Raw genomic sequence first — 25889 nt, forward strand, 5'->3', positions numbered from 1 at the left:
TGACCTCAGAAATGCTGTTTTGACTAAAGGGGCCCAAATTCTCACAGACACGCATCAAGATATTGTGGAAAGCCTTACCAAAAGAGTAGAGGCTCTTATAACCACAATAAGAGTGACAACTCAGTATTATTGTCCACAGTTTTGGGATGGGATGTCCAACAAGCTCATATAGGTGTCCACAAACCTTTTTCCATATACGGTATACTGGCTGCTTCCAGATAAATGCTTTCTAAATAAGGTACTTTGAATATACAATTTAAATTTAAAACACTTACAAGTGCTTTAAGGGATAAAATCACAGTAACTGTGGAAGTGAGTTACCATTATGACATGTTTTCACTGAAAATCTAACTTTGTGTTAAAATATGCAGGTGATAGCTTTGAGTCTTTACTTAAATACATAAACTACTGCATTCAACTAATAGAGCACATACACATGCAAATTAGGCAGATTTACCTACTCCACAGTTTGATTTCTTGTTACTCTTTTGAAAAAAGAGAAAATAAAAGAAAAATCAGCTTTTCCTGTGTAGGACTCAGTCATTTCTATTAAATTCCTTTTACACAAATTACATTGTTCAGTGATATAATGATTGCATCCTTTTCTGTTTCAGGAAATCGACCCATTCCATATTGCATGTTTTATCCAATTACATATGAGATTAAATTCCTTGCACACCTATTTTTTGTTAAAGGGTTTCTTATAATTTGTTCCAAGTCTGGCACTATATGACTGTCTACTCCACAAACACACATTTTGACCAAAAAACATTTATGGTTAAAAATGTAAATAAAAAGGATTGACATAGATTATATACAAATATGTAATAGTTTTTAATGACAAATTGGATTTTTAGCCATCACATAATATTTTTCTGTTAATCACATAATTATTTTCCTATCACCTGCATGCTAAATTGCACTGTCAAGTTAGTCAAATGTCAAACATTGTTTGTTATATTAGCAGTTTTAAGTAAGTAAATTGAGAATATAATCACTGATACTTGACTCACCTCTACATATAATACTGGCACTTTGGGTGGTTGCTCTCTTACTGTGAAGATGATACATAAGGGAAGCCCAGAAGGAATACTCAAAACCTCCAACTAGTGTCTGTAAGTTTCTACTGATTGATGAGAGTGTCTCCTCAATGTGGCTTCAAGTAGAGACAAATGTTTTTTAGAAAGTAATTTTGTATTAGGATGCTTCAGCACTAATGTTAAGAATGACAGAGTTACGTAAAGAGGAATGGCCTGAGCTATTTAAATATTAATAGTAAATTGTTACTTGCTTTTGGTACCAGTCATGGGTAAAGTAGGAGCACATTTTAAAGAATAAAGAGCCAATCCTTTCTCTCTGGAGAGTTTTTTTCTGCATCTAAACTGAAAATTACCCAAATCGAGACTTCAACCTAGGATCACATCACTGGACACAAACAATGTGGGAAGCCATTAAGTTCAAAAAAAGAAGGATGATAAAGCAAGTGGGTCTCCAAAGTGGCCCAAGGGATACTAACATGGAATGAAAGTGGAAGCTGTAGCTATGGCAGAAGTGAAAGTGTGTGTGTTGGGAGAGCTCAATAAGGTCATTAACAATGATTCTTAGGTGGCTCCAGTTACAGTTCTGAAAAACTACTTGTTTACTCCTGAAGCTGGAAGAAGGGTGTGTGAATATGATTGGACACTTCCACCACTTCACGCACTAGCTCAAAGGTATCTGCACTGCACTTATGTGTCTGAATTCACTTGTCCAAATAATATACAGCTTATATGCACCATCCTTATGGTTATGGACTACAATGTCATTTTACCAGCATTGCTCATCTCACTTCTTTTGCACAACAATGGAGGAGAAACATGAAGTAGAAGCACACAAGGCCAACATGCAAACCTTGCCTTTTTTGCCCCATGCTTCATTATTAAAGTATGCCTGTGTTCAATTGTTTGGCACTGTATGTTCAATATACTATGAAAAGGAAAACAAAACAGATTAGTATCACTGACTAAAGGAGAGACAACTTTTGGAAAACAAAAAGTTTTTATAAGATGTATAGATATGTAGCAATATTTGGAAAGGGTCCTATATAAAATGAATTTTAAAAGCTTTCACATTTTAATCCCTCATGTATTTGTTGTAAGCACTGCTGTCAATAACTGCTGTTAACATTTAGATTTTGTCAAGTTTAAACATACATAAAGATTTTTCAAAGCTTGTTATCTTGGGAATAAGTGTTCATTTGCTTATGAAAATGCCACATTTCATTAAAATGAACAGGAAATAAAAAAAATAGATACAATAAAAATTGACAAACATTTTTTGCATTTATAAAATATGCCGGTATTTTATGTGGCGTCCCTGCTTTGAAACACTGCTACAATTCCACATATACTATACTATACAGAGAAAGAGAGAGACTTAAGTTTAAAATAGGATACAATATGGTACTGTCACATAATTAAGAGATATGACAAGTTTTTGCATGTAATAACTAACACAAAGCATTTAGAAATGCTGAAAATCTCTGGGAAGTTAAGTATTTTGGGGCTAAAAAATTCACAATTGTACATGATTAGGAAAATGTTCCTATTTTACATGCTGAAGAAGTGAGTGAAATCAAGGAAACACACCTGAAAGCAAAAAGGTTTTCTAAAATTTATGTTTTGTCTTGTAGATCTTAACAAAAGGATACTTAATCGTATATGCAATTATAAGTAATTTGGAAGACACCTTTCTAATACTACATTGAAAAAGCAACATGGCACTTCAGGTATGTGCTTGGCTAACAACAATAAAAGTGTGAAGCTACTGTCAAGTGCAATATGTTCCATGATATTAGCCAACAAATGTTGGACAACTGTAATCCTAAATCATATTAAAAATATCCATCAGTAATTATCTCAAGAGGATAAAACACTTTTAATGTTTGGCATGTACAGGTAGCAGTGAAGACCAATCAATATTTAGTGCATCACTGTGGTCTGTGAATTTAACAACTTTGAACTCATAAATAGCAATCCTATGAAATATTATTTCATATACATTTTATTTCTATTTATTATTATGATTATGTTACTTTGATTTTCCTTTATGTATTCTTGCTTTTTGTTTTCATTTTTACATTAAACGTCTGTGAGGAAGTATTTTTCAGGCTCTTCAACTAGAAACACAGACATTTCGTTGTGAAAAGAAAAACTTGTAGTTGCACAATGATTAGTTTATTGTACAAAAACAAAATTGTGTTAAAGTTACAAAAAAAGAATTACCATACTCTGGAATTTTGAATGGTGGTTCTTCATAAACATCCACCCTACAAACTTTTCTGCCCACTATGTAACATGTTAACATGCCTATAACAAATTAATTTACAGCAGGGAATCCATTATATACTTAGAAATAATTAAATTTGTGGCACCCAGCAAAAAAAAATATTAGTGTAAGTAGCTTTCAAATTAAAACAAAGAAGTAAAAATAAGCAAGTACCAAATTTACACATTAGGACTGAGTCCAATTAAATAATAGCATAAAGACAAGAGTTACAGTGACTTGGGCAACCTGCTAAACATGTAATAGATAGGAGGAATAAATGTATAATTAAATAAAGTGGATTAAAGTGATATGATGATTAAGATGTGACAAACTGCATGTATATTACCCAAAAGCAGCATCAACACAATTGATTGTTTGGGGACTGGTCACGTAATGTCTTGACTACTGCAAATCGTTATCGGCAGGGGATACCACCATGCTCTATAAAGCCATTGTACATGCTCCAAAATGCAGCAGTGTGTCTACAACCAGCTGAGATTTGCACATGTGGCTCCTTTTCCCAGATCACTCCACATGCTCCCAGCAGTAGCATGCATCAAGTTCAAATCACTGACACTTGCTTATAGAGCAGCCAGTAGTTCTGCACCTACTTATTTCTGAAGATACCATCATAATTGCTTATGGTCTTGATGCTACGGTCTTGTGTAGTTAAGATATTATTAATTAGTTTTGTGGTTTTATTTTATTAATGGTTGCTTACTTCTAAGATCTACAGAACTTTTCACTTGTTTTGGTGAAGTTTGTGACCTAGTCTTGTAACACTTGTTTCAAAACAGATCTTGTGTCATGCTGACCTCATTTGTAAGTAGCTTTGGGTAAACGTATCTACTGAATGAAAACATGTTATTGTTAAAAGGAGCATAAAAATGGCAAAAAGGTAATATTTAGTCTGAACAACTTTATTGTTTGGGCTACCTGAAGCCACGGTGGTAATAGCACCCTCCTGACCAATAATGTGTTCTTTCAATCTTCGCTCCAGGGGGAAGCGTCTTCTTTCCTCTGCTTCTCGACGATGCTGTAACTCCTGAAACTAAGGATTAAACAGAAAGTGAAAATTGATTAGGTGTGTGGTATTACTTTTCAAGAACATAAGAAACTAATATAGTTCTTAATATGTTTTCTATCTAATATTAGAAATATTGAGATGAGATATATATGTCTCCAAGCGGCTACACTCAACTAAATGACTTGATATCTTATTTTATAAATAAATAGTTCTTTGTGGGGAAAATTTTTGCAAAATGTACTGCAAGATGAAAAGATTCAACTCTTTCAATTTTACTTTCCAGATTATACCCCCTTAGTCCTTGAATTGGCATATAATATTATCTCTTTCTTCACGACTTCTACTACTTTTATATCCTTTTTGAACTATGAAGACCAAAAGTGTACATTCTATTCCATACGTAACCTTGCCAGTGCATTAGAAAGTTTAATTAATCTTATAAACATGTTATACATTAAAACAAACAATTTTCTTTGTTAAATTACTTGAGTAAATGGTCTAAATCTGGGCAGCGGCAAGTCCAATAGGACTTCTAATCTGTTTTCTATCAGTGCTTTTGCCTCTAGATCCTCTATTGTGGAATTATAGTTAAAGTATTTGATTCCTGTGTGTAGGCTTTTAGATTTACTTATATTAAAGTATAACTGTCAGATATCTGCATTACAATGAGGTCTACCTGTAGATATTTTACCTATCCTAGAGTGTCTACTAAATTAAGATTTGTGCAATCTGTAAACTAAATCTACTTTGATTTCTATGACCTCCGAATCATTTAGTACCTAAAGTATTAGTATTAGTATTGAGATTTTAATTATATTTTCATATAAAAAGAGAAATAAATGGAGTATTAGGGTATTTCCTTTTCTACGGATTTTATTCCTATCTAATTATTTTAATATATTACAGGTCTACAAATATACTGTAGATTGTTTTCTTCTAAAATGGTGAAAACCATTAAACCTTCTGTGACTATTTTTTTGGCATTTCTAGGTTCCTTTTCCAAAATTGCTATCTAGTGCTTATAAGCCCTACTATTGACATGGAAGCAATTTTTCCAATTGTAATCATCATAATGTTAATTTTTCCAAAATCATTTCTTTCCTATCACCTTACACATTCACTGGGGGAAATCTCTTTTAGTTAATATTGCTTCTAACTTATGGAATGAACTTTAACACTTTTCCTTTAACACGGCAAAGACAAGTAAGCAAGATTAACTAGTTACTCTAAATTGGTTTGGGAGAATGAGTATGTGAGGGTGCCCTGGCACTCCGCACAAGGCTGAAAGCTGTCAGGATAGGAACCGGCTTTCTACAACTCTTAATTGAATAATTGGGTTAGATAAAGGGTGGATACATGCTCCTGATCTACAGATACGTCAACATATGTGTCCCAATTTATTTCTTTAAGGCGTTTTACAGTTTTTAAAATTGGTTTGTTCTGAAATTTGATTAATTATATTTTGGCAAATTCAATCTGGCAAAACACAGGGACAGTTCTCTTATTATGATCGTTTCACATAAAAGTCCTATACCTTTACCGACATATTCCATAAAGAATATTAATGGAGTGCAAATGAATTTTGTTTTTGTGCTGCATTGTTCATCATATCTGGATAACATATTAACATGTTACCAAACCAAGCAGTTATTCTTCTAGAAAAAAATAAACAAACTATGTATTACAGAATGGACCAAATCATACTCAGCTGGCAATATTAAGTATTAATGTCTAAAGATTAATTTACTTTGTTTTATAGACGCTTTAGAAAGTTTAAAAGAGATAAATAGGTGAGGAAAGGCAGAAACATCCCATACTCCAAACAAATGTGCTACTCTTCTTTTTGTATTTCATGCCTTAAATATTTTGTCCTATATACTCTTAGGACTGCTGCTGGAGTAGCATCATTTATAGATTCAAGGTAGGTGAAGGGTCATTCAATGCTGAGACAAACTCTATAGTAAGCTATCATTTTCTAAATCTCTCAAAATACATCATCTAAAAAACCTTTGAAAACTCTGACTATTCTTCCAAAGGAGGCATAGTACAATATTGCATGAAACTCACAACAAATACAGAGAGCAACAGGTGATGGGTGTGGAAGTTTATAACTACTAAAACATGCATGGTATTAATATCTCTCATTATGCTCATGGAGATTATTGTTAGTATTGATGTTTAGTCATGCAGTTGTTGCTTAAATGGCTACATTTTTTTCATATGGCAATAAATGTAAAAACGTCTGTAGCTCATTTGAAACCAAAAGCAGTTTAACCTAGCATCCACAACATGATCAAATTAGACTGATTAGTGAGTCTAAATTGGCTCAGAGTAAGGGACTGTCCGAGTGTACCTTGTATTACTCTGCAGTGTGATGAATTGCCAGCCTGTTGAGAGTTGGGATCCTAAATTGCACACAATGTAGCAAAGGTACTCTTCTACTCCCAAAGACTCAAAAAGTGGATATTACAATATTAAGCAAACCACAATAAGGTCTGCCATTTCAAACCAATTAATCAGTCAGAGTAATATGTAAGGATGAATGATCTCTCAATATATCTCTAAATGATCACTGCACAAAATACAGTATGAAAGCATGCCTATTCTGTAAAACTTATTCTCTTTGATTTTCATATGTCTAATTTTTAAAATGGCAATTTTTTACTGACCCAACTATGCTTGTATTTTACTTTCTTGCTCCACACACAGAAGGCCAATTGCTAAAATGAAGGGATTGATTGTTTTTAAGGGTGAAATAAGCTGGCACTCAGGAAATAGTTATAAAACACTGAATTATTAAATAGAAGTATTTAAACCTTAACTGTAATTTTAAAAGAGTTTGCATTACAATAACCTATCATTTGTTAACTATTTTATTGTATTACAGAGTCAGAGAGCTGGAGGCTATCCAAACAGCATCGAGAGGAAGGAAATAAACCTCCATGATACATGTGCTGTAGAGAAGGAAAATGTAGGCAACATTGACAGTTTAGCAATTACTGGTGTCTATACTCAATAATTACTTAAATTTAGTGGTTTCTTTAAATAAACTGAAGGTCAACTATAAATATTATAAATATAATAAAAGTATATTTTAAAATAGGTTTCAGTTTTACATTAGTATATATGGAACATTAGGTTACAAGTTTAAGTTTATTAATCTTTTACTTGTCAAAAAAAAAAAAGGATATAATGTAATTTAAGAAATAGACATTTATTCAGTTTTAAGCACCACTGGACCCAAGACTAGAAATCAGCTCTGGAAGGAGTGCTAGTTCGTTGCAGAACATAAACACATCCACACTTACAGTGCCATGAGAACGTATTTGCCTCCTCCCTAATGCCCTCTCTGAATGGCCTTGGATATTTAGACAAAATATAAAATTAGAGGAAAAGGGTAAATACAGAATACAGTTTTAAATCATTTCTTTCTTTACCAAAGGAACAAAGTTATTCAACACCCATATAATTGATGTAAAAACGTAATTGTGCTCATGGTTTCAATATCTGGCTGCAGCACTTTTAGCTGCAATAATCACAAATAAACACTTCCTATAATTTGATATCAGTCTTTCACATCACTGTAGAGGAATTTTAGTCCACGCCTTGTTGTAGAATTGCTTTAATTCAGACACATTGGTAGCTCTGAGAATTTGAACTGTTCATTTCAGGTCCTGCCACAGCATCTCTTTTGAGGTCAAGTCAGGACTTTGACTACTTTCTACTATAAAATTTTTATTTTTCTTTTGAGCTATTTAATTATAGACTTGCTTTTTGTTTTGGGTTATTCTGCAGCATAATTCAATTAAGCAGCTTCAGGTCATGGACAGTTGACCAGAAATCTACTTAAGTCAAGTTAGTTTTATTTATAGAGCACATTTAAAGCAACCAAAGTGCTGTACAGCTTCCATAAATACATCAATACATATATACAGGGTCAGCCAAAATGAAGTACCACATTTCTCAAGGTCATTGCGTGAGGTAGAGGGAGCTGAGTGGGTTGGGGTGGGAGTCTTTTGATAAGTGATCTCTTGTAGTTTTCAGTTGGCAACATGCCTTGGTCTGGTGCACACCTTGCTTTCATTGTCAAAGCATTCTTCAAAAACAACGAATCCATCATCACTATGCAATGCGCCTTCCGAATGCACTTCAGCATTCCTCCTAACAATGACGTCCCAAATCGGAAAACATTTCTTCAGTGGGTGGCTAAATTTAGGCAGATGGGTACAACATTGAACAGAAAATCTCCAGGCCATTCTTGGACTGTACGAATGCCTGAAAACATCCAGGCTGTTAGGGTATCAATTTTGCAGTCTCCTAGATGTTCAGCATGCACACATGCTTCTGCCTTGGGTATTTCTAACATGTCTTTTTGCATGAGGACCTTAATTTCCAACCATACAAAATAATGGCAGTGCAGGAACTCACTGAGAGATACTGGGAGAGCCACAAAGTTGTGAGCGAACATTGTGCAAACCATTCATCGAGATGTCATCGTCATGTACAGCGATGAGGCACATTTCCATCAGAATGGTTGCGTAAATAAGTAAAACTTTCTCTATTGGGCTGAAACCAATCCTCGTGAACTTCATCGGAGACCCCTGCACAGTGAGCATGATACAGTTTGGAGCAATGTTGCAGAATTTGGCATTGAAGGCCCTTACTTTTTTTAAAAATGGGGGAAGCAATGGTCACCGTTACTTCAGAAAGTTACATTGGAACGCTAAGGAACTTTCTGCTGCCCCAACTGGAAGAAATGGATGTGGTGGATTCCTGGTTTCAACAGGATGGAGCAACAGCTCATACGGCACAGAGATCCATGCAAGTTTTGTGGGAAATGTTTCCGGGGAATCTGATCTCCCTGCATGGAGATATTGGGTAGCCTTCACATTCACCTAGACTTGCTACGTGCAATTTCTTCTTGTGGGGCTATCTCAAATTGAAGGTGTGTACACACACCAACCTCAAAACCTTGAAGCCCTCAATGACGCTATTCTCTACAAAATCGCTACTATTCCCCTTGAAATGGCTGAATGAATCATGAGAGCGTTCAGAAATCGTCTTGTGTCATAATGAAATTTATTTTATCTTGCAGTGTTTTTGTAGAATAAATATTTGAAATGGGGTACTTCTTTTTGGCTCACCCTGTATATAAATATACATATATATTCATATACATACATATACACAGTAAATAGCTACTTTCACTAACACATTAAAATGGAACAAGCACATCACCTCCAGGCAAGAAAGCCAGGCAGAGATTATATTTCCTTTGCCAACTTAAGAAGCTTGGTTTAACAAGGTGTATATTGTTAAATTTTCACTCAGCCATTATTGAGAATATTGTGACAACCTCAATCACCGTTTGGTTTCCTTCTGCCTACTCCATTTCTAAGAGTCAGCTGCAATGGGTGATTTGTTCAGGGTCAATCACTGGCTGTTGTCTCCTAGCAATAAAAGATCTGTTCATTGCCAGAGCAAAAAAAAGAGCACAGGAAAGACTACAGCTGACTCCATTCACCCCAGCAGCCATTTCTACACTAAACTGCCATCAATGAGGAGGTACCGATCTATCATGATCCGAACTACACGCTATCTCTGCAGCTTCTTTCCTCAAAGCATTCAAATCCTAAATAAACTTACATAGGGTTACTCTTAACTGATTTTACAACATATAACTGTGCTGGTTATCTGTTCATAAATACTTCATACTTTATCAACTTGTACTATTTGATAGCTATATTATTTTGTAAAATTTTACTATTTATTTGACGGTGCTATTGAAGTTTGTAAATGTATTTGTTCAAGAAACTTGTATTTGTATAGTTGTTTGCACAATGTCAGGTTAATGGTGGGTTGAAATTGTGTTGTCTTGAGTGGGTATTGTCTGATATCCCATGTTTCTGCACCTGACCAAAGTCAATTCTGGTATCTTTCACATGCTAGCAATAAAGTGATTCTGATTCTAAATACACCAAAATAAATACTCACATACAAGTTTAAAAAGCTAAGGCAAAAAGACAGGGTAAGGCAAAAAGATCCATGTAGTCAAGGTAGAAACAAATCTTCACACAGACAATGATCATAGTTTTGAACTATCAACACTTCCTGATAGATGTAAATACTTTATTGTATTTGCGTACTTTTGGTTAAAGAAAAGTTTTGCTAAATAAGAATAAGTAAACATTAAGTATTTGATCAAATAACGTTTATTGAATATTACATTCAGTTTCTTGTTTTGTTATCCTAAACAGGTTACGGCTATTCTGGCAAGATGCCAAAGCTTATAATACACATACCAGGATATCAATTTAAAATTTAAAGAACTAAACTAAAAAAAGTATCAAATTTTATTCTTTCTCAATAAATACTACATAATAGTCAACATGGATAAAATATAATACAGTATTAAACTAATCTCAGCAAAATTAATCCAGCAAAAAGAAACAACTTTTATTGTGTGCTTGTTTATTAAAATAAACCTTACTAAGATGACTAACAAAAGACGCAATGAAGTAGTACTTCACTTCATTTGCAATTTGAATATCTTACATATGCCTGAATCCTTAAAGTATTGACACGTTCTGATTCTGGGAATACATTCTGTTTTCCACATTACTTAGTAAAAATGTGTGACAGATTATTCTTCAGCATCCATACCATTTTATTTGTACTCTTAAAAGTTTAATTCATCCAATTTTTGTTCCTGAGAAAGATCAGGCAACTGTGTCCCACTATACAGACTTATTCTATGATCTGATTTAAAGTCATATTTAGTCAATGACCATCCCAAAACACTTGTAAATGTGTTACATGTATTTAGGCTGAACTTTATTAATAAACCAAACAAGTAAATGTGATAGGATGTGTCTTTTTTGGCTTTCAGTGTGAAGGAAGAGCATACTTCCAACAGAAATACTACTCATATGGACAGATAAAAGAAAGTATATCTGAATGCAAACTATTTTCAGATTAATAAACACTAAAGGCTTTAATGTATTTACTGCTAACTGAAACACACAACATTTTATCCACTGCGAATATTTTTAAAATTGTAAACAATGACATAATGCTTTTGTAGAGCAGCTTTAGTATCCATGGAATATTATTTGTGTCCTATACATCTTTAAATTGAATTAAACAGTAATAAAATACTTTTGTTAAACAGGAATCCCCATTTTACTCATTCTTGCTAAATCTGAGAATAATTCAGTTTTATAATGTCTGCCTGCTTCAGTCATGACATTGCCCTTTAGATGCCTATAATTAAAATAAATAAAAAACAAAATGGCCACTAGGTAACCAACAAATCATCTATCTTTCAATGAGAATAAATCTTCACCCATTCTCCCAAAATTACTGCCTTGACCTGTACATTAAGCAGTGATTTCTCAGTGTCTTGACTGAAAATAAATAAACAGCAATAAATAGAAAGAAAGAAAAATGGCAGAAATAAAGATGAGAGTGTCAACATTCCTTACTCATGACTGCCTTTAGCACAGTTTTCCCTGTTAGGATTCTGGCCCTGACAGAAATAAGACAATAAATTGGCTGGAAATGCAATTTTCTAATGGTGTCATTTGTCTCACCCTACGAGGAACGATCCATCCAAACCCCTGCTTCAAATGAAGCAATAAAGTTTCACAGTTCTGCCTCAAGAGGACTATGGGTTAAAAAAAAAAACAAAAAAAAAACACTTGCCTGCCACTGCTTCACCACTCAACCACTCAGCATTCACTAGCCTTCAGGGCAGAAATATTTCATTGTTTCCTTTTTTCTTTAAACAGCTGCAGGATAAACAAGACTCAGAAGCTTGACCAATCCCATATCTTTAAAACAGCTGATTGTTTTTTTTTCTTCTCATAATATCTTTGCAAATCTTTGCTCAAAGTTCTTTTTTCACAGGGGGAAAGTCAGGAAGCAGTGGAAATCAATATTTTCTTTGTACTGATTGTCTTCTGCAGAAGACCAATTAAAATATAACAATCAACCATCATTGCAATGAAACTGTTAATTAATTGTAAGAAGTCAAGCCATCTACAATGAATATAACAATAAAGACTTTTAAAGTAAAATAATATTAATCTATGGTCAATACCTCAACTGCTCAGTGTGATGTTATACCAAAATATACAATGAAAAATGTTTAAAAAACTATTTAAATGAGGCTTAAAAAATATGTTTAGTGAAATGTTGTTCGATTTTTATGCAATATCAAGCAATAGTGGACAGATTACTAAACGGACATACCCCCAAAAAAAAATCATAACTAATTAGTGGTTAAAGGATTGGTGCTATTACTTCATTTTGATAACCACACACTCAATAAACAAGCTATACAAACTTTAACAAAATATATTCATCATCTGTGGATTTTTTAATTTTTTTTTACATTTTGGCTTTTTAACACATGCAATGTAATGTCCACAAAGAAATGAAGTATTCAAGGCCAAGACCTAATAAGGATTTTTATATAGATTTTTACTGTATTGTTACAGACACTTGATGTATGATCATATAAAGTTCTACCTCTTTATAGAACTTCTCTAGTTCATCCATACTATGTTTAGACATTTTTTCTTTACCCATATTTAAATCATAATTCTTCGAAAACATGAGGATACAAGGTTTGAAATATATGAGTTCTATTTCTACCAACACTCAAGATATTTTATTTTTCAGCAGTATGTCAGCATTCATGTTAGCTTATTTCTGTATAAATAATCTTCCTTTTTGTTGAATTGACTTCTGCTTACCCCTTAATATAATATTACATATTAATATCCTGGCACCAGGATGAGAAATGTTAGTCTGTCTTATGAAAATGTAATTGCAGTCCCTTTGTCAAACATACTAACAATCATTTTCAAACAAAAATCGACGGAAGGGATGTCGTTTGTGAAAAAGATTTTTGTAAAAATGACCCACAATGAAGGCTTATATTAATATCAGACTAGTTTGCTTTATTTAATAAATTTCTAGCACATTTTCCTCTAAAGACATTAAAACATCAGTTTTAAAAATATTGTACTTTAGTGTGCTATATGTATATAAAAAGTAAAAGCTGTGGCTCCTATGCTGTCATTACATTCCACAAGCACAAGACTATCTTGACAGTTTATAGAAAAATATTTTAGGAATGTACTCCAACTAAATCATGAAAGAACATCTGGTCACAACCGATTTATTAATTGGTCAATTTTACATTAAGGTCCATCCATCCATTCATTCCTTTACTAAATGAGTCTAACTGAATTTTAGGTTTTTTGAAAGTAGGAACTTACCCTGTCAGCACTGGACAGAAGGCAGTATGTGCCATTCCAGAGCAGGTGTGTGTATGTACATTGAAAATAGAAAACTAAATTTGTTAAGGTTATTTTAACTACTACACAATGAATATTATCAGTATCTGTACATCAAACAATATTGATTCTGCAATAGGTTTATGATCATACATTAGACTACATTGTGAAAGTTAATTGTATATGTGGGAGTTGTAGCACCAAATGTACTTTTTTAGGAAATAGTTATATGCTAAAAAATACATATTGTATGATTTGTGTTGTTTTCAATTAATATAACAATAACTAAAATACAAAAAAGTTGATTTAAAATGGTCTCACATTTTCTTACTGCTCATCTTTATTATATGTTTTATAATCATTTACATTATTTTCATAATTTCATCATAAATGAACAAAGATAGAATGTAAGACCACCCCATTTAAATATAATATCTTAAAAAGCAGTAATTAAAAAAGACAGTATAACTATATTACAGTACATTGACATGTCATGTTTTTCTACAACTATTTACACAGACAACCCAGTACTAATAAAGGATAATACAGACATACTAAATCCAATTAATATTTGTTTATTCTGGCCATGTCCATAAAGTCTTCTTCACCAAGTGTATACATACAGTATTGTGCAAAAGTTTTAGGCAGGTGTGAAAAAATGCTGTAAACAAAGAATGCTTTCAAAAATGGAAGTGTTAATCACTTATTTTCATCAATCAACAAAATGCAGTGAATGAACAAAAGAGAAATCTAAATTAAATCAATATTTGGTGTGACCACCCTTTGCCTTCAAAACAGCATCAATTCTTCTAGGTACACTTGCACACAGTTTTTGAAGGAACTCGGCTGGTAGGTTGTTCCAAACATCTTGGAGAACTAACCACAGATCTTCTGTGGATGTAGGCTTCCTCACATCATTCTGTCTCTTCATGTAATCCCAGAGACACTCGATGATGTTGAAATCAGGGCTCAGTGGGGGCCATACCATCACTTCCAGGACTTCTTGTTCTTCTTTACGCTGAAGATAGTTCTTAATGACTTTGGCTGTATGTTTGGGGTCGTTGTCCTGCTGCAGAATAAATTTGGGACCAATCCTACGCCTCCCTGATGGTATTGCATGATGGATAAGTATCTGCTTGTATTTCTCAGCATTGAGAACACCATTAATCCTGACCAAATCTCCAACTCCATTTGCAGAAATGCAGCCCCAAACGTTCAAGGAACCCCCACCATGCTTCACTGTTGCCTGCAGACACTCATTACTGTACCGCTCTCCAGCCCTTCAACGAACAAACTGCCTTCTGCTACAGCCAAATATTTCAAATTTTGACTCATCAGTCCAGAGCACCTGCTGCCATTTTTCCGCACCCCAGTTTCTATGTTTGCATACTTGAGTCGCTTGGCCTTGTTTCCATGTCGGAGGTATGGCTTTTTGGCTGCAACTCTTCCATGAAGACCACTTCTGGCCAGACTTCTCCAGACAGTAGATGGGTGTACCTGGGTACCACTGGTTTCTGCCAGTTCTAAGCTGATGGCACTGCTGGACATCTTCCGATTTCGAAGGGTAATAAGCTTGATGTGTCTTTCATCTGCTGCACTGTTTCCTTGGCCGACCACTGCGTCTACGATCGTCAACGTTGCCCGTTTCTTTGTGCTTCTTCAAAAGAGCTTGAACAGCACATCTTGAAACCCCAGTCTACTTTGAAATCTTTGTCTGGGAGAGACCTTGCTGTGCAGTATAACTACCTTGTGTCTTGTTGCTGTGCTCAATCTTGCCATGACATGAAACTGTCTTCCACAACCTCACCTTGGTAGCAGAGTTTGGCTGTTCCTCACCCAGTTTTAAGCCTCCTACACAGCTGTTTCTGTTTCAGTTAATGACTGTGTTTCAACCTATGTGTGACAATGATGATCATTAGCACCTGTTTGGTAGAATTGGTTGATCATACACCTGACTAGAATCCTACAAAATCCCTGAATTTTGTGCAAGTGTACCTATAAGAATTGATGCTGGTTTGAAGGCAAAAGGTAGTAACACCAAATATTGATTTGATTTAGATTTTTCTTTTGTTTGCTCACTTTACATTCTGTAAATTGATAACAATAAACAATCATTATTGATATTTCTGAAAGCATTCTTTGTTTACAGAATTTCTTCACACCTGCCTAAAACTTTTGCACAGTTCTGTATATAAACACACACACACACCCATATACATACATACATACAGACACACCCATATATATATATATATATATATATATATATATATTTTCCCCCCATGTAATTTTTTTTAGTACAAATTTGTCATTAACTGTTTTTTTCCACAGCAAGATCAAAATAAGTAGATTTCCTCCCAGACTTCTTTCACATTCACTTCCTCAGTTACGCATACTTAAAGAGCATAAACTAACTTATTAAAGTACTGTATGTGAGGGGGTGCCCAGCTACAATGAGTCTACCAGGGGACAGCAAAATAGAAGAAAGTTCCACAGATGAACACCACTGGAGATATTGGAAATGATATTAGCAAAATAGCAATAACAGAAAATACCAGTTTGGAAAGACAGGGACTGCAAAAGATGACTGAACCCTGTAAAGCACAGTGCTCCTGAAAGGCAAAGGGTAGTGACAACAGTCTGATCTAACTGGACCCATGTTTGTTGAGAGTTTAAAGGTTTGATTTTTCTGGAAACAACACATTGTTCCTTAACTACTGGAACATATTGTGCAACCATGTAGTGGTTTATACCTTTCTGCTCTGCTGTAAATCTTGTTTCTCCCACAGATGATATAGGAAACAGACAGGTAGCAGATGTTCTACTGTTCTTTATGAAGTAAAAGAAATGGTCCTGGTCCTCGTCCTGGTATCCCCTTTCTTCATTTGAACCATACATCACAGAAAACAGCAGAATTGACTCCCAGGAACACAGTGCAATGAAAATGACACTTTTCCCAGATATTTTTAGGAATTTCTTTTGATTGTGGCATGAAGTGCTTCTTAAACACATGTGTTGACAAGTTCACTCCGACTGTGAGGACTAATTTAACTCAAATTTATATGGAGAATGACAAAGAACTTTATAAGGAGTACTATAATTAATGCTTTTTTACTTGGCTTAGTTAATAAGACTGCAGCAACTAGTATGGACCTATACTGCTTTCAAATGACTCTAAAAATTTCCACTAGTTCCACTTGTGGCTTAAATCAGCAAGATGTTTGAGCTAAAAGAGAAAGTCCAGATTACTTTATGGAAAAAGAAAATAGATTATACCAGGATGACTTCGATATTAGCTAAACAAACGAGCCTAATAGACTGAATGGTCTCCTTTTTGCTTGTCAAATTTCTTATGTTCTTAGAATTCACGCAGTACGTATATTTTAATAGTCTCCTCTTGTTTGTCAAATTTTTTATGTTCTTAGACTAAACAAATTATGTATATTTTATCAGTTTTAGCCTCTATACCTAAACTGAACAACAGTTGGCCTCTAATTTTCTCATTTGGCATTAAAAGCCAGTTTAAAATTGCAATATTGTCAGAATCACTTTAAATTAACTTTTACAAGTATATTTACACTAGCCAACCCGCCGCATAATTATGTGTTGATGGGTGAACACTTCCTGAAAGACACAGTTGTCCAAATGGGGTGGGTTTCAGGATACAACTGTAATTGTATGAAAAGATGGAACTCTGGAGAGAGCAACATACAATTTTCCGTTGCCTTTGCAATGACAATTAATAACAGGAAATTGTCTGCGTGTAAACGTAAAAGGCAAATTTTAATCTGATGGGGTCAGGGATTCTCTCTCTCTCGCGCCTGTGTGTGTGTGTGTGTCTCTCTCTCTCGTACGCGCACCTGTGTGTGTGTGTGTCTCTCGCGTGCGCGTGTGTGCTGTAAGTGAATGAAAAGATGGAACTCTGGAGACAGCAACATACAATTGTCCGTGACTGAAAACTGGTTTTGGCAGATACAGGCATATCTTTTTGAAAGTTTGTCCCTGCGCCTTATTAATTGTCATTTCTGCGTGTAAAAGTAAAAGGCAAATTTGAATATGATGGGGTCATGGAAATCCGGGGAATATGAACAGTTTGTGAGGTAGGAGCTGCGATTATTTTACACTCCAGTACATTGCGGCGAATGCTGAGAACAGTCAGTCTAGTGCCTTTACAGAGCCTTCTTGCTGGCATGAGGTTTCTGAGAAGCATGATGACTGAACCAATTTTAAGTTTGACTTTATACGGAGGCATGCGAGTGGGAGTAATGGCTGCCCGGTGGGTCATGGGAATAATGCCGCCAGATTGCCAGTCGGCATCGTTTATGGTCGGAACTACGACGGTATGTGATCTTCTTCGAACCTCCGACTTTCGTTCTTGATTAATGAAAACATTCTTGGCAAATGCTTTTGCTCTCGCGCGAATTGTTGGCTCTGTAGTGCGTGTGTCTTGCTTGCCATGGACTTAGTGAATTATATATATAGATATTGGCCTTGTATTAGTTTGTGTACTAGAAGTATATGTTTGAGAGTGTCCGGGGATGGACTTGCACCCAAATTCAGTGTTTCATCTTGTGTCCAATAACTGACAATACAATAATAATAACAATTTATTATTTAGTGCTGCTCCCTCATGACATAAAACTCTTGGCTCTCCTGGCCTGAGCAATGTATGTGTGTTGAAATGGATTTTTTTGGGTACTCTGGCTTTATCACGGGGTGGCACGGTGGCGCAGTGGTAGCACTGCTGCCTCGCAGTTAGGAGACCCGGGTTCGCTTCCCGGGTCCTCCCTGCGTGGAGTTTACATGTTCTCCCCGTGTCTGCGTGGTTTCCTCCGGGCGCTCCGGTTTCCTCCCACAGTCCAAAGACATGCAGGTTAGGTGGATTGGTGATTCTAAATTGGCCCTAGTGTATGCTTGGTGTGTGGGTGTGTTTGTATGTGTCCTGCGGTGGGTTGGCACCCTGCCCAGGATTGGTTCCCTGCCTTGTGCCCTGTGTTGGCTGGGATTGGCTCCAGCAGACCCCCGCGACCCTGTGTTCGGATTCAGCGGGTTGGAAAATGGATGGATGGATGGATGGATGGTTTTATCACGCATTCCATTGATATACAGGTTACACTTACTGGAAACTTGAATTGTTGTTTATAAATACTGCACTTTTGTTCTAACTTGTAGAAATGTTTAATCTTTGTACTTGTCATTTACTCCATTTAATATACTTTTTCCATTCATCCATCCATCATCCAACCCGCTATATCCTAACTACAGGGTCACAGGGGTCTGCTGGAGCCAATCCCAGCCAACACAGGGTGCAAGGCAGGAAACAAACCCCGGGCAGGGCGCCAGTCCACTGCTGGGCGTGCACGTACACACACACACACACACACACCCACACTCACACTCACACTCACACACCAAGGACAATTTAGGATCGCCAATGCACCTAACCTGCATGTCTTTGGACTGTGGGAGGAAACTGGAGCACCTGGAGGAAACCCACGCAGACACGGGGAGAACATGCAAACTCCATGCAGGGAGGACCCAGGTTCACTTCCTGTAAGGCAGCAGCGCTACCCACTGCACCACCGTGCTGCCCTAATATACTTTTTAATGTTGTTATACAAAGTAAAGACTGACAGTTTGAAGTCTTTTATTTTGGTGCCCTCTGCTCACAAGGATAAACCATATCATTTTAATCAGCTTAAAGGACATATAAAGAGTAAATGAGGGAAAGTTTAATGAAAATAAACATGAATTTCTAATTAATATTATAAGGGAGTTATAAAAGTAAATTATGGCAGATACTTTTCATTTCAGCAAACAATTACTTTTTTAAACTTCTTTAAACAAATCTTTTTACAATCCACCCTACTCTCAGTCTGAATGCAGAATTAAAGATGGGCTACTGGGTATGATTTAATTAGAAAAATTTCACAGTTCTGTTCCCTCAATTCTATTAGTATATTTTTTTAAAATTTAAGTTTCATCCTAATTGCAATTTTTAATTCAAATACACTAGTGGGATGCTTTGTGGTGCAGTGGTAGACCCTTAATGCTTCACAGCTACTGATTAGTGATGAGTGAACACCACAGAGTTCGCTTGCTGTGAATTGGGTGAAATCACACAAATGTATGGGAACTTCATGAAATGCACTGAAGCAAACAGAAAAGGAGGAACTGGACTAGTTTTAAGTGTGGATTATAATGGTGCAAACGTCTTTTAAGTGTCCCTGAAGGCTAAGGAAGCATCTGCCAACTATGCTGGGTAAACTATTGTGGCCAAAAATGTGGTCTGTGCAGTCCTAACTACTGTGGCACCATGTCTCCAACAACAAAAGACGCAGGTGGAATGATAACCACAAACAAAATTCAAACAAATAGAAACAAACTATTCATAAGTAAAAATGTTCACATATATAAATGCGCTCACAGAATTCCAATCATGGAGAACACATTGGGTGGCAGCATGGGACTGGCTCATTACAGTGTTTGAAATCACAGCTCTGGGAGCAGCTGGAACATCTTTTTTGTTTCCCCATATCTGTGCAGATATTTCACACATTTTTCTTCCATCAAGAAGAAGCACCATGTAAATAGTTGTAAATCTTTCACTATTATTATTTTATAGGGTATTCTGTGTTCTCTGATAAGGAGAGGGGGAGGGCTCTTGTAAGACTTATTTAGACTTCTAGCTGTAGCACATGGCTAATTATGCATGCAAATTAGCAATGCGGCTCTAGGCTGTGAGCACAAGGATCAGAGTTACCTATCCAGTGGTAGTACTCATGATTTTCTAATTATGGTAATATAATGTATCCCTCAAATGAAAACACTGCAAGTTTTTTTTTTCTTAATGTATACTAGGGGGCTCTGCCCCCTGCTCACTTCGCTCACCAACCCCCGGGTTTGGTCCTGTGGAAATACAATTTAAAGTGTTTTTTCTTTCATGGGAATTTTACATATGCATTATGTTCACTTTTGATAATGCAACGTATAACTGGTTCTGAGTGAATATCGTTTCAATAAAAATAAGACTTTCTGATAAAACAATCTACTTATGAAAGTGGGAACATTCAGAGCCGATGTAGCCAGAGCTGTGGAGTCGAAGTCAGAGTCGAGGAGTCAGTGACAATTTTGGGTACCTGGAGTTGGGGTTAGAGTTGGCAAAAATGTACTGACTCCGACTCCTAATAAATTTAAATTGTAATGAAAAAAAATACAGCAAGTTCAAATGTCCCATTTCACAAGCAATAGTCATAATTAAGAACTTCTCTGATGTAAGAATAAAGCCCAGTGCATAGTTGTGTTACTACTAGTATGAAGTTCAGCTGAGCTATTATACAACCAGACGTTCACATATTGTAATCTGGATTATGGTACATTACAAAAAGTGTTTTCTTGTTATTTCAGATATAATGTGTTTAACAAGTTCATTTGAGTGTAAACAAGTGTAATGATGTAGGTGTAGGTGTGTGCTATGGTCTGATGTGTGTTCTGGGGTTCTGTCTGCACTCTCCACATATGCACCCACCAGGGCTGAACTTTAGCACAACTTTGCATCTGTTCTAGAAGGTTTTGAAATTAAAAAGAAACAGATTCTATGTATTGTGACAGATAATGCTTCTAATATGTTAAGCACAACTGAGAAAATGAATAAAGTAGATGAAGAAAGTGACAAACAGATATTAGAGGAAGACAGTTCTGTAAGTATTAGAGAAAGTGAAACCGAAAAGAATAGTGAAATTTTGGATAACATTACTGAAGAAGCATCTAAGCTTACTACTATTCAACATATGCATTGTGCTGTTCATACTCTGCAACTTGCAATAAGAGATGGACTGAAAGATTGTCATGCAGCTACTCTAATTGGCAAATTGAGGCAAGTAACTGTTGCAGCCAGGGCCAGTAAAACAGATATCATTTTGAAAAGATGTGCAGGAAAAGGAGCCATTTTGGATCAAACAACACGCTGGGGAAGCACTTATTTGAAGGTAAAGCGTTTGCTTGAAGTAAAAGACTTTCTTGAAGAACTGGAAAAAGAAAACGTTTTATTAACTGAAAGCCAGTGGGCACAAGTAAAAGAACGGGAAAGTCTACTTTCTTACCCCTTTACTGTCACCAAGAGGTTGCAATATGAAGATTTAACACCCGGTAAATTTTTCTTGGAATGGAAGAGCTTGATATATTGCCTGAACAAAAGTGGAGGGTTAACAGCTGATAGCATCGTATCTTCAATGAAGAAAAGTGAGAGTCTCTTACTGGATAATCAAATCTTGTTACAGTGGTACCTTGAGATACGAGTGCCCCAACATACGAGTTTTTTGAGATACGAGCTGTCACTAGGTCGATTTTTTGCCTTGAGTTACGAGCCAAACTTTGAGATACGAGCCAGCTTCGGTGACGTCACAGCCAGTTGCCGTTGATTCCAGAGTCTTGCGCGTTCAGTTCACGTGTTTACCTTGCTGGAGAAGCATTTCTGTCGTGTTGAGTTTTAATTTTGTGTTTTTTTTTTATGGTACAGTTATTTAGCTAATTTTTTTTCGTATAACCATGAGTCTGCGGTGGGTTGGCACCCTGCCCGGGATTGGTTCCTGCCTTGTGCCCTGTGTTGGCTGGGATTGGCTCCAGCAGACCCCCGTGACCCTGTGTTCGGATTCAGCGGGTTGGAAACTGGATGGATGGATAACCATGAGTCCTAAGAAGTTGAATGTAAAGAACAGTGGCAAGAAAAGGGAAAAGGTAATATCCATGGAATTAAAGCATGAGATAATAGACAAACATGAGCAAGGCGTAAGAGTAATAGACTTAGCAACGCAGTACAATCGCACTACTTCTACGATATGTACTATTCTGAAGCAGAAGGACTCGATAAAGGCTATAACTCCAGCTAAGGGCGTTAAAATTATTTCAAAGCTATGCAACTCTGTCCATGAAAGGATGTAGAACCTGCTGTTTTTGTGGTTGACAGAGAAGCAGCTCGCAGGAGACATTGTGACAGAGACTATAATTTGCGAGAGGGCACGAGCCATTTACGCAGATTTGCTGCAGCAGACCCCAGGTACTTCAGCACAGGAGGCTTCACAAGAGCAGTTCAAAGCCAGTCGGGAGTGGTTAGAAAATTTCCGAAAAAGGACCGGCATTCACTCCATTGTCAGGCATGGTGAGGCAGTGAGTGAAAGAAAAAATTAATACAATACGCTAATAGGCTCTGCCAACATCTGTTTATTTCTTTAGATTCTATTATATGTATTAGGTTTTATTTTGTTTGTATACAATATTTGTTCATTATAAATACATTTTTCTTATGTTGAAAACATTTAACAAAAAATGGGGATGGTTTTTTGGGGGCTGGCACGAATTAATCTCCTTTCAATTAATTTCAATGGGGAAAATTGATTTGAGATACAAGCATTTTGACTTACGAGCTTGGTCACAGAATGAATTAAACTGGTATCTCAAGGTACCACTGTAGCTGCTATTTATATTGATCCAATGAGCCGAATTTTGTTGAGCAGTGACCAGATTGCTAATGGATAAAAGGCACTCTATGATGTAGCAGTTCACATGAAGGGATTACTACTACCTGAAACACCACCACTGGATGAAGCTATAAGCACTGGTAACTCAGGATCATCATCTTCAAATGAAGAATTAGACTGATTCCTACTTGGACAAAATGGAAGTTTCAAAAGCAAACCGACATCACCTATGCGTGAAAGATAAATGACCAGTAAATGTTCAAATAAAGAGATTCCAGCAGGAGTTTTTTAAAAAATTAAAAGAAGTTGAAAAGTATGATCACTCATCGAAACTGACTGTAGAAGAAGCCATCCTTGTTGATCCAGAGATTATTAGTGATGTGGCTAGAACTGTAACAGCAATGCCACCCACCTGTCAGTGTTGAAAGACTATTTTCAGCTCTAAAAATAATCAAGTCAGATTTTAGAGCTTCTATGAAAGAGGATCTGGCAGAAGCAATTCTGTTTCTTAGAACACTGCATTGAGTTAATTTTAGATTGCATTTAATGCTATTCTACTCTACAACTGTATTCCAAGTTTAATATGTAAACTGTTTTTTGTTCATGTAGTTAAGCTTTGTTTTTGTTTTAAAACTACCTAAGAATGTGGTTTATATTTTTGGAACTGGTAAAGTTCTTGTTCCTGATTTTTATGCATGCTGCTACTTTATAGCCACTTGATAAAAACAATAAATAAAACCTTATTGTTTTCATTTTTTTGTTTAACTGGCCAATACGGTAGAGAGTCAGCTTCCTAGCCAGTAGTTATGTGGTTAAATGACGTGTATGTTGCCTTCCTTCAATCAACATGGAAAATACATTAGCATAATAAATACAGAGGAGTCAGAGTCAGAAGTACCGGAAACTAAGGAGTCGGAGTCGAAGAACTTATCTACCGACTCCACAGCCCTGGATGTAGCCGGTGGCATTGTTCTCAAGAAGCTGCAGATTTCTGGCCATTATGGACTGCACATCATTGAAATAAATCTGGTTGACCGATAGTTCTGGATATTGCCATTGCATCATGATATAACTGTTGCAGTGCTCTTGGACTACCTTGATATGATGATGGTAATATTACTGCTGTACCTATTTTGAATTTGTCTGAACTATTGATATTTGAATTTTGAACATGATCAATGAGACCTTGCATATATTCCGTTCTAAGTTTAGCTTGATTCGATTTAATAAAGAACAGACGATTAGCAGTGACTTTTACATACGCATTAATAATGTAATGTCGTGATAGACGTTGAGATGATAGAAGTGGGTTAAATACATGGGAACGCATCGCTAATTTTGACCCGAAATATGGTGTGGGTGTTATTCGTTTTGCTCAATACGTTTGTTTCATATTGTATGACCTGTTTCGCCACCTGGGAAAAGCAAAGGAAAGAGTAAAGGGTCGGCATGTGCAGATGTATTTGACATAAATGACGAAGCATGCTTTTCTTTTGGATATACACGAATATCCACTCTGTCTTTGATATCTCCGTCTTTCAAAAGTATTACCACTGACAATTCATCACATGTGGGTTTACTATAAATGTGACTGTGACCTTTCAGATTCATATAGATATCCAAGAAAATGTCTTTGTCCGTGTGTCTGCCAAATTACAAATGCTAAAAATATAAATGAGACTAAATACTTTAAAGGGGAGTCAAACATAACCATCCTTATCTTCTTCACAATTCACATAAATTATTATTTCAAGATTTGAACATGGGGAGAGAAATACGCCAATCATGAAACATAAAGATGAATTACAAGGTATGAATTCACCTGATTAAGACATAAACTAAAATAAAAGATGCAACCTCGCTATACCCTGAAGACTGAATCTGCGAGTCAGAGCAGCTGTTTGAATAAATGGTTTAAGAAAAATTTCACCATTTGTTTAGACTTTTCATTTTATTTTAATTTACCAGATAGGGCAAATGAAAATGTGACAATCTTTTTATTAAGAGTTTGAAAAGTAAGGCTTCCATGCAAGCTATTCACTTTACTAACTTTCTCAAAATATAATTAAAAAATATAAATGCTTGAAAAATGTTATGCTGATTTCATAATAATAATAATAATAAAAATATTAATAACATATGTTATTCAAATGTGTTTAGTAACAGTTGTTTAGAACTAATGTAGTGCTTGGCAAATATTAATTTGTCAGCTTCCACAAATGTTTTAAATGTGTGCATATAGTACAGTACCTTCACTTCCCATGACTTAAGCAACTTAAGTAGCTCTCCTTCTTTAGCATATGCTGCTGGAGTGTGTTCCATTTCATTGAACAGCAGGGGGTTAGCACCTGGAAGAAAGAACAAGAATCAGGGAGAGAAAACAGGTCAGAGGTTAAGAAGTGTTGACTTCTCGTCCTTTTTGAGGTCAGTTAGTTGCAGTTATCAGTGCATAAAGAAAAATAAGAAACACATGGAAACAATAGTCATAGGGAGGAGTCTTTTCAGACTGCCCACTGAAATTCTGAATGGTGATAACAAGTGAACAATGACATTCATGTCAAAATAAGTTTCAGCATTTTTTATTCGTTTAACAGAAGATACACAGAAAGGTCACAGAAGTCATGAATATCCAGTTACAACTTTGGTAAGGAAAAGCTTTTTGATGCTTAATAAAGGAAGATGACGCAAAGCCATTGAACCTGTATTCATTGGGCCAGTCTTGACCTTGGCTCACTCAGTCATAGCAGTATTGATTTGCAATTAAAAAAGGGTGCC

At 35.8% G+C, this 25889-nt stretch overlaps 1 protein-coding gene across 1 annotated transcript in view; it reads right to left on the reverse strand.

Annotated features, from left to right (window-relative positions):
- Positions 1 to 25889, reverse strand: part of clpb (caseinolytic mitochondrial matrix peptidase chaperone subunit B) — a 176763-nt gene that overhangs the window by 41598 nt on the left and 109276 nt on the right. The window contains exons 6-7 of the mRNA XM_028799382.2: positions 25365 to 25462; positions 4243 to 4357 (exon numbers count right to left, since the gene is read on the reverse strand). Coding sequence (XP_028655215.1) covers positions 4243 to 4357; positions 25365 to 25462 — 213 coding nt within the window. The remainder of the gene's footprint in view (positions 1 to 4242; positions 4358 to 25364; positions 25463 to 25889) is intronic.

This window comes from Erpetoichthys calabaricus, chromosome 4 (assembly GCF_900747795.2).
Source record: "Erpetoichthys calabaricus chromosome 4, fErpCal1.3, whole genome shotgun sequence".
In the NCBI taxonomy this organism is placed as follows: domain Eukaryota; kingdom Metazoa; phylum Chordata; class Cladistia; order Polypteriformes; family Polypteridae; genus Erpetoichthys; species Erpetoichthys calabaricus.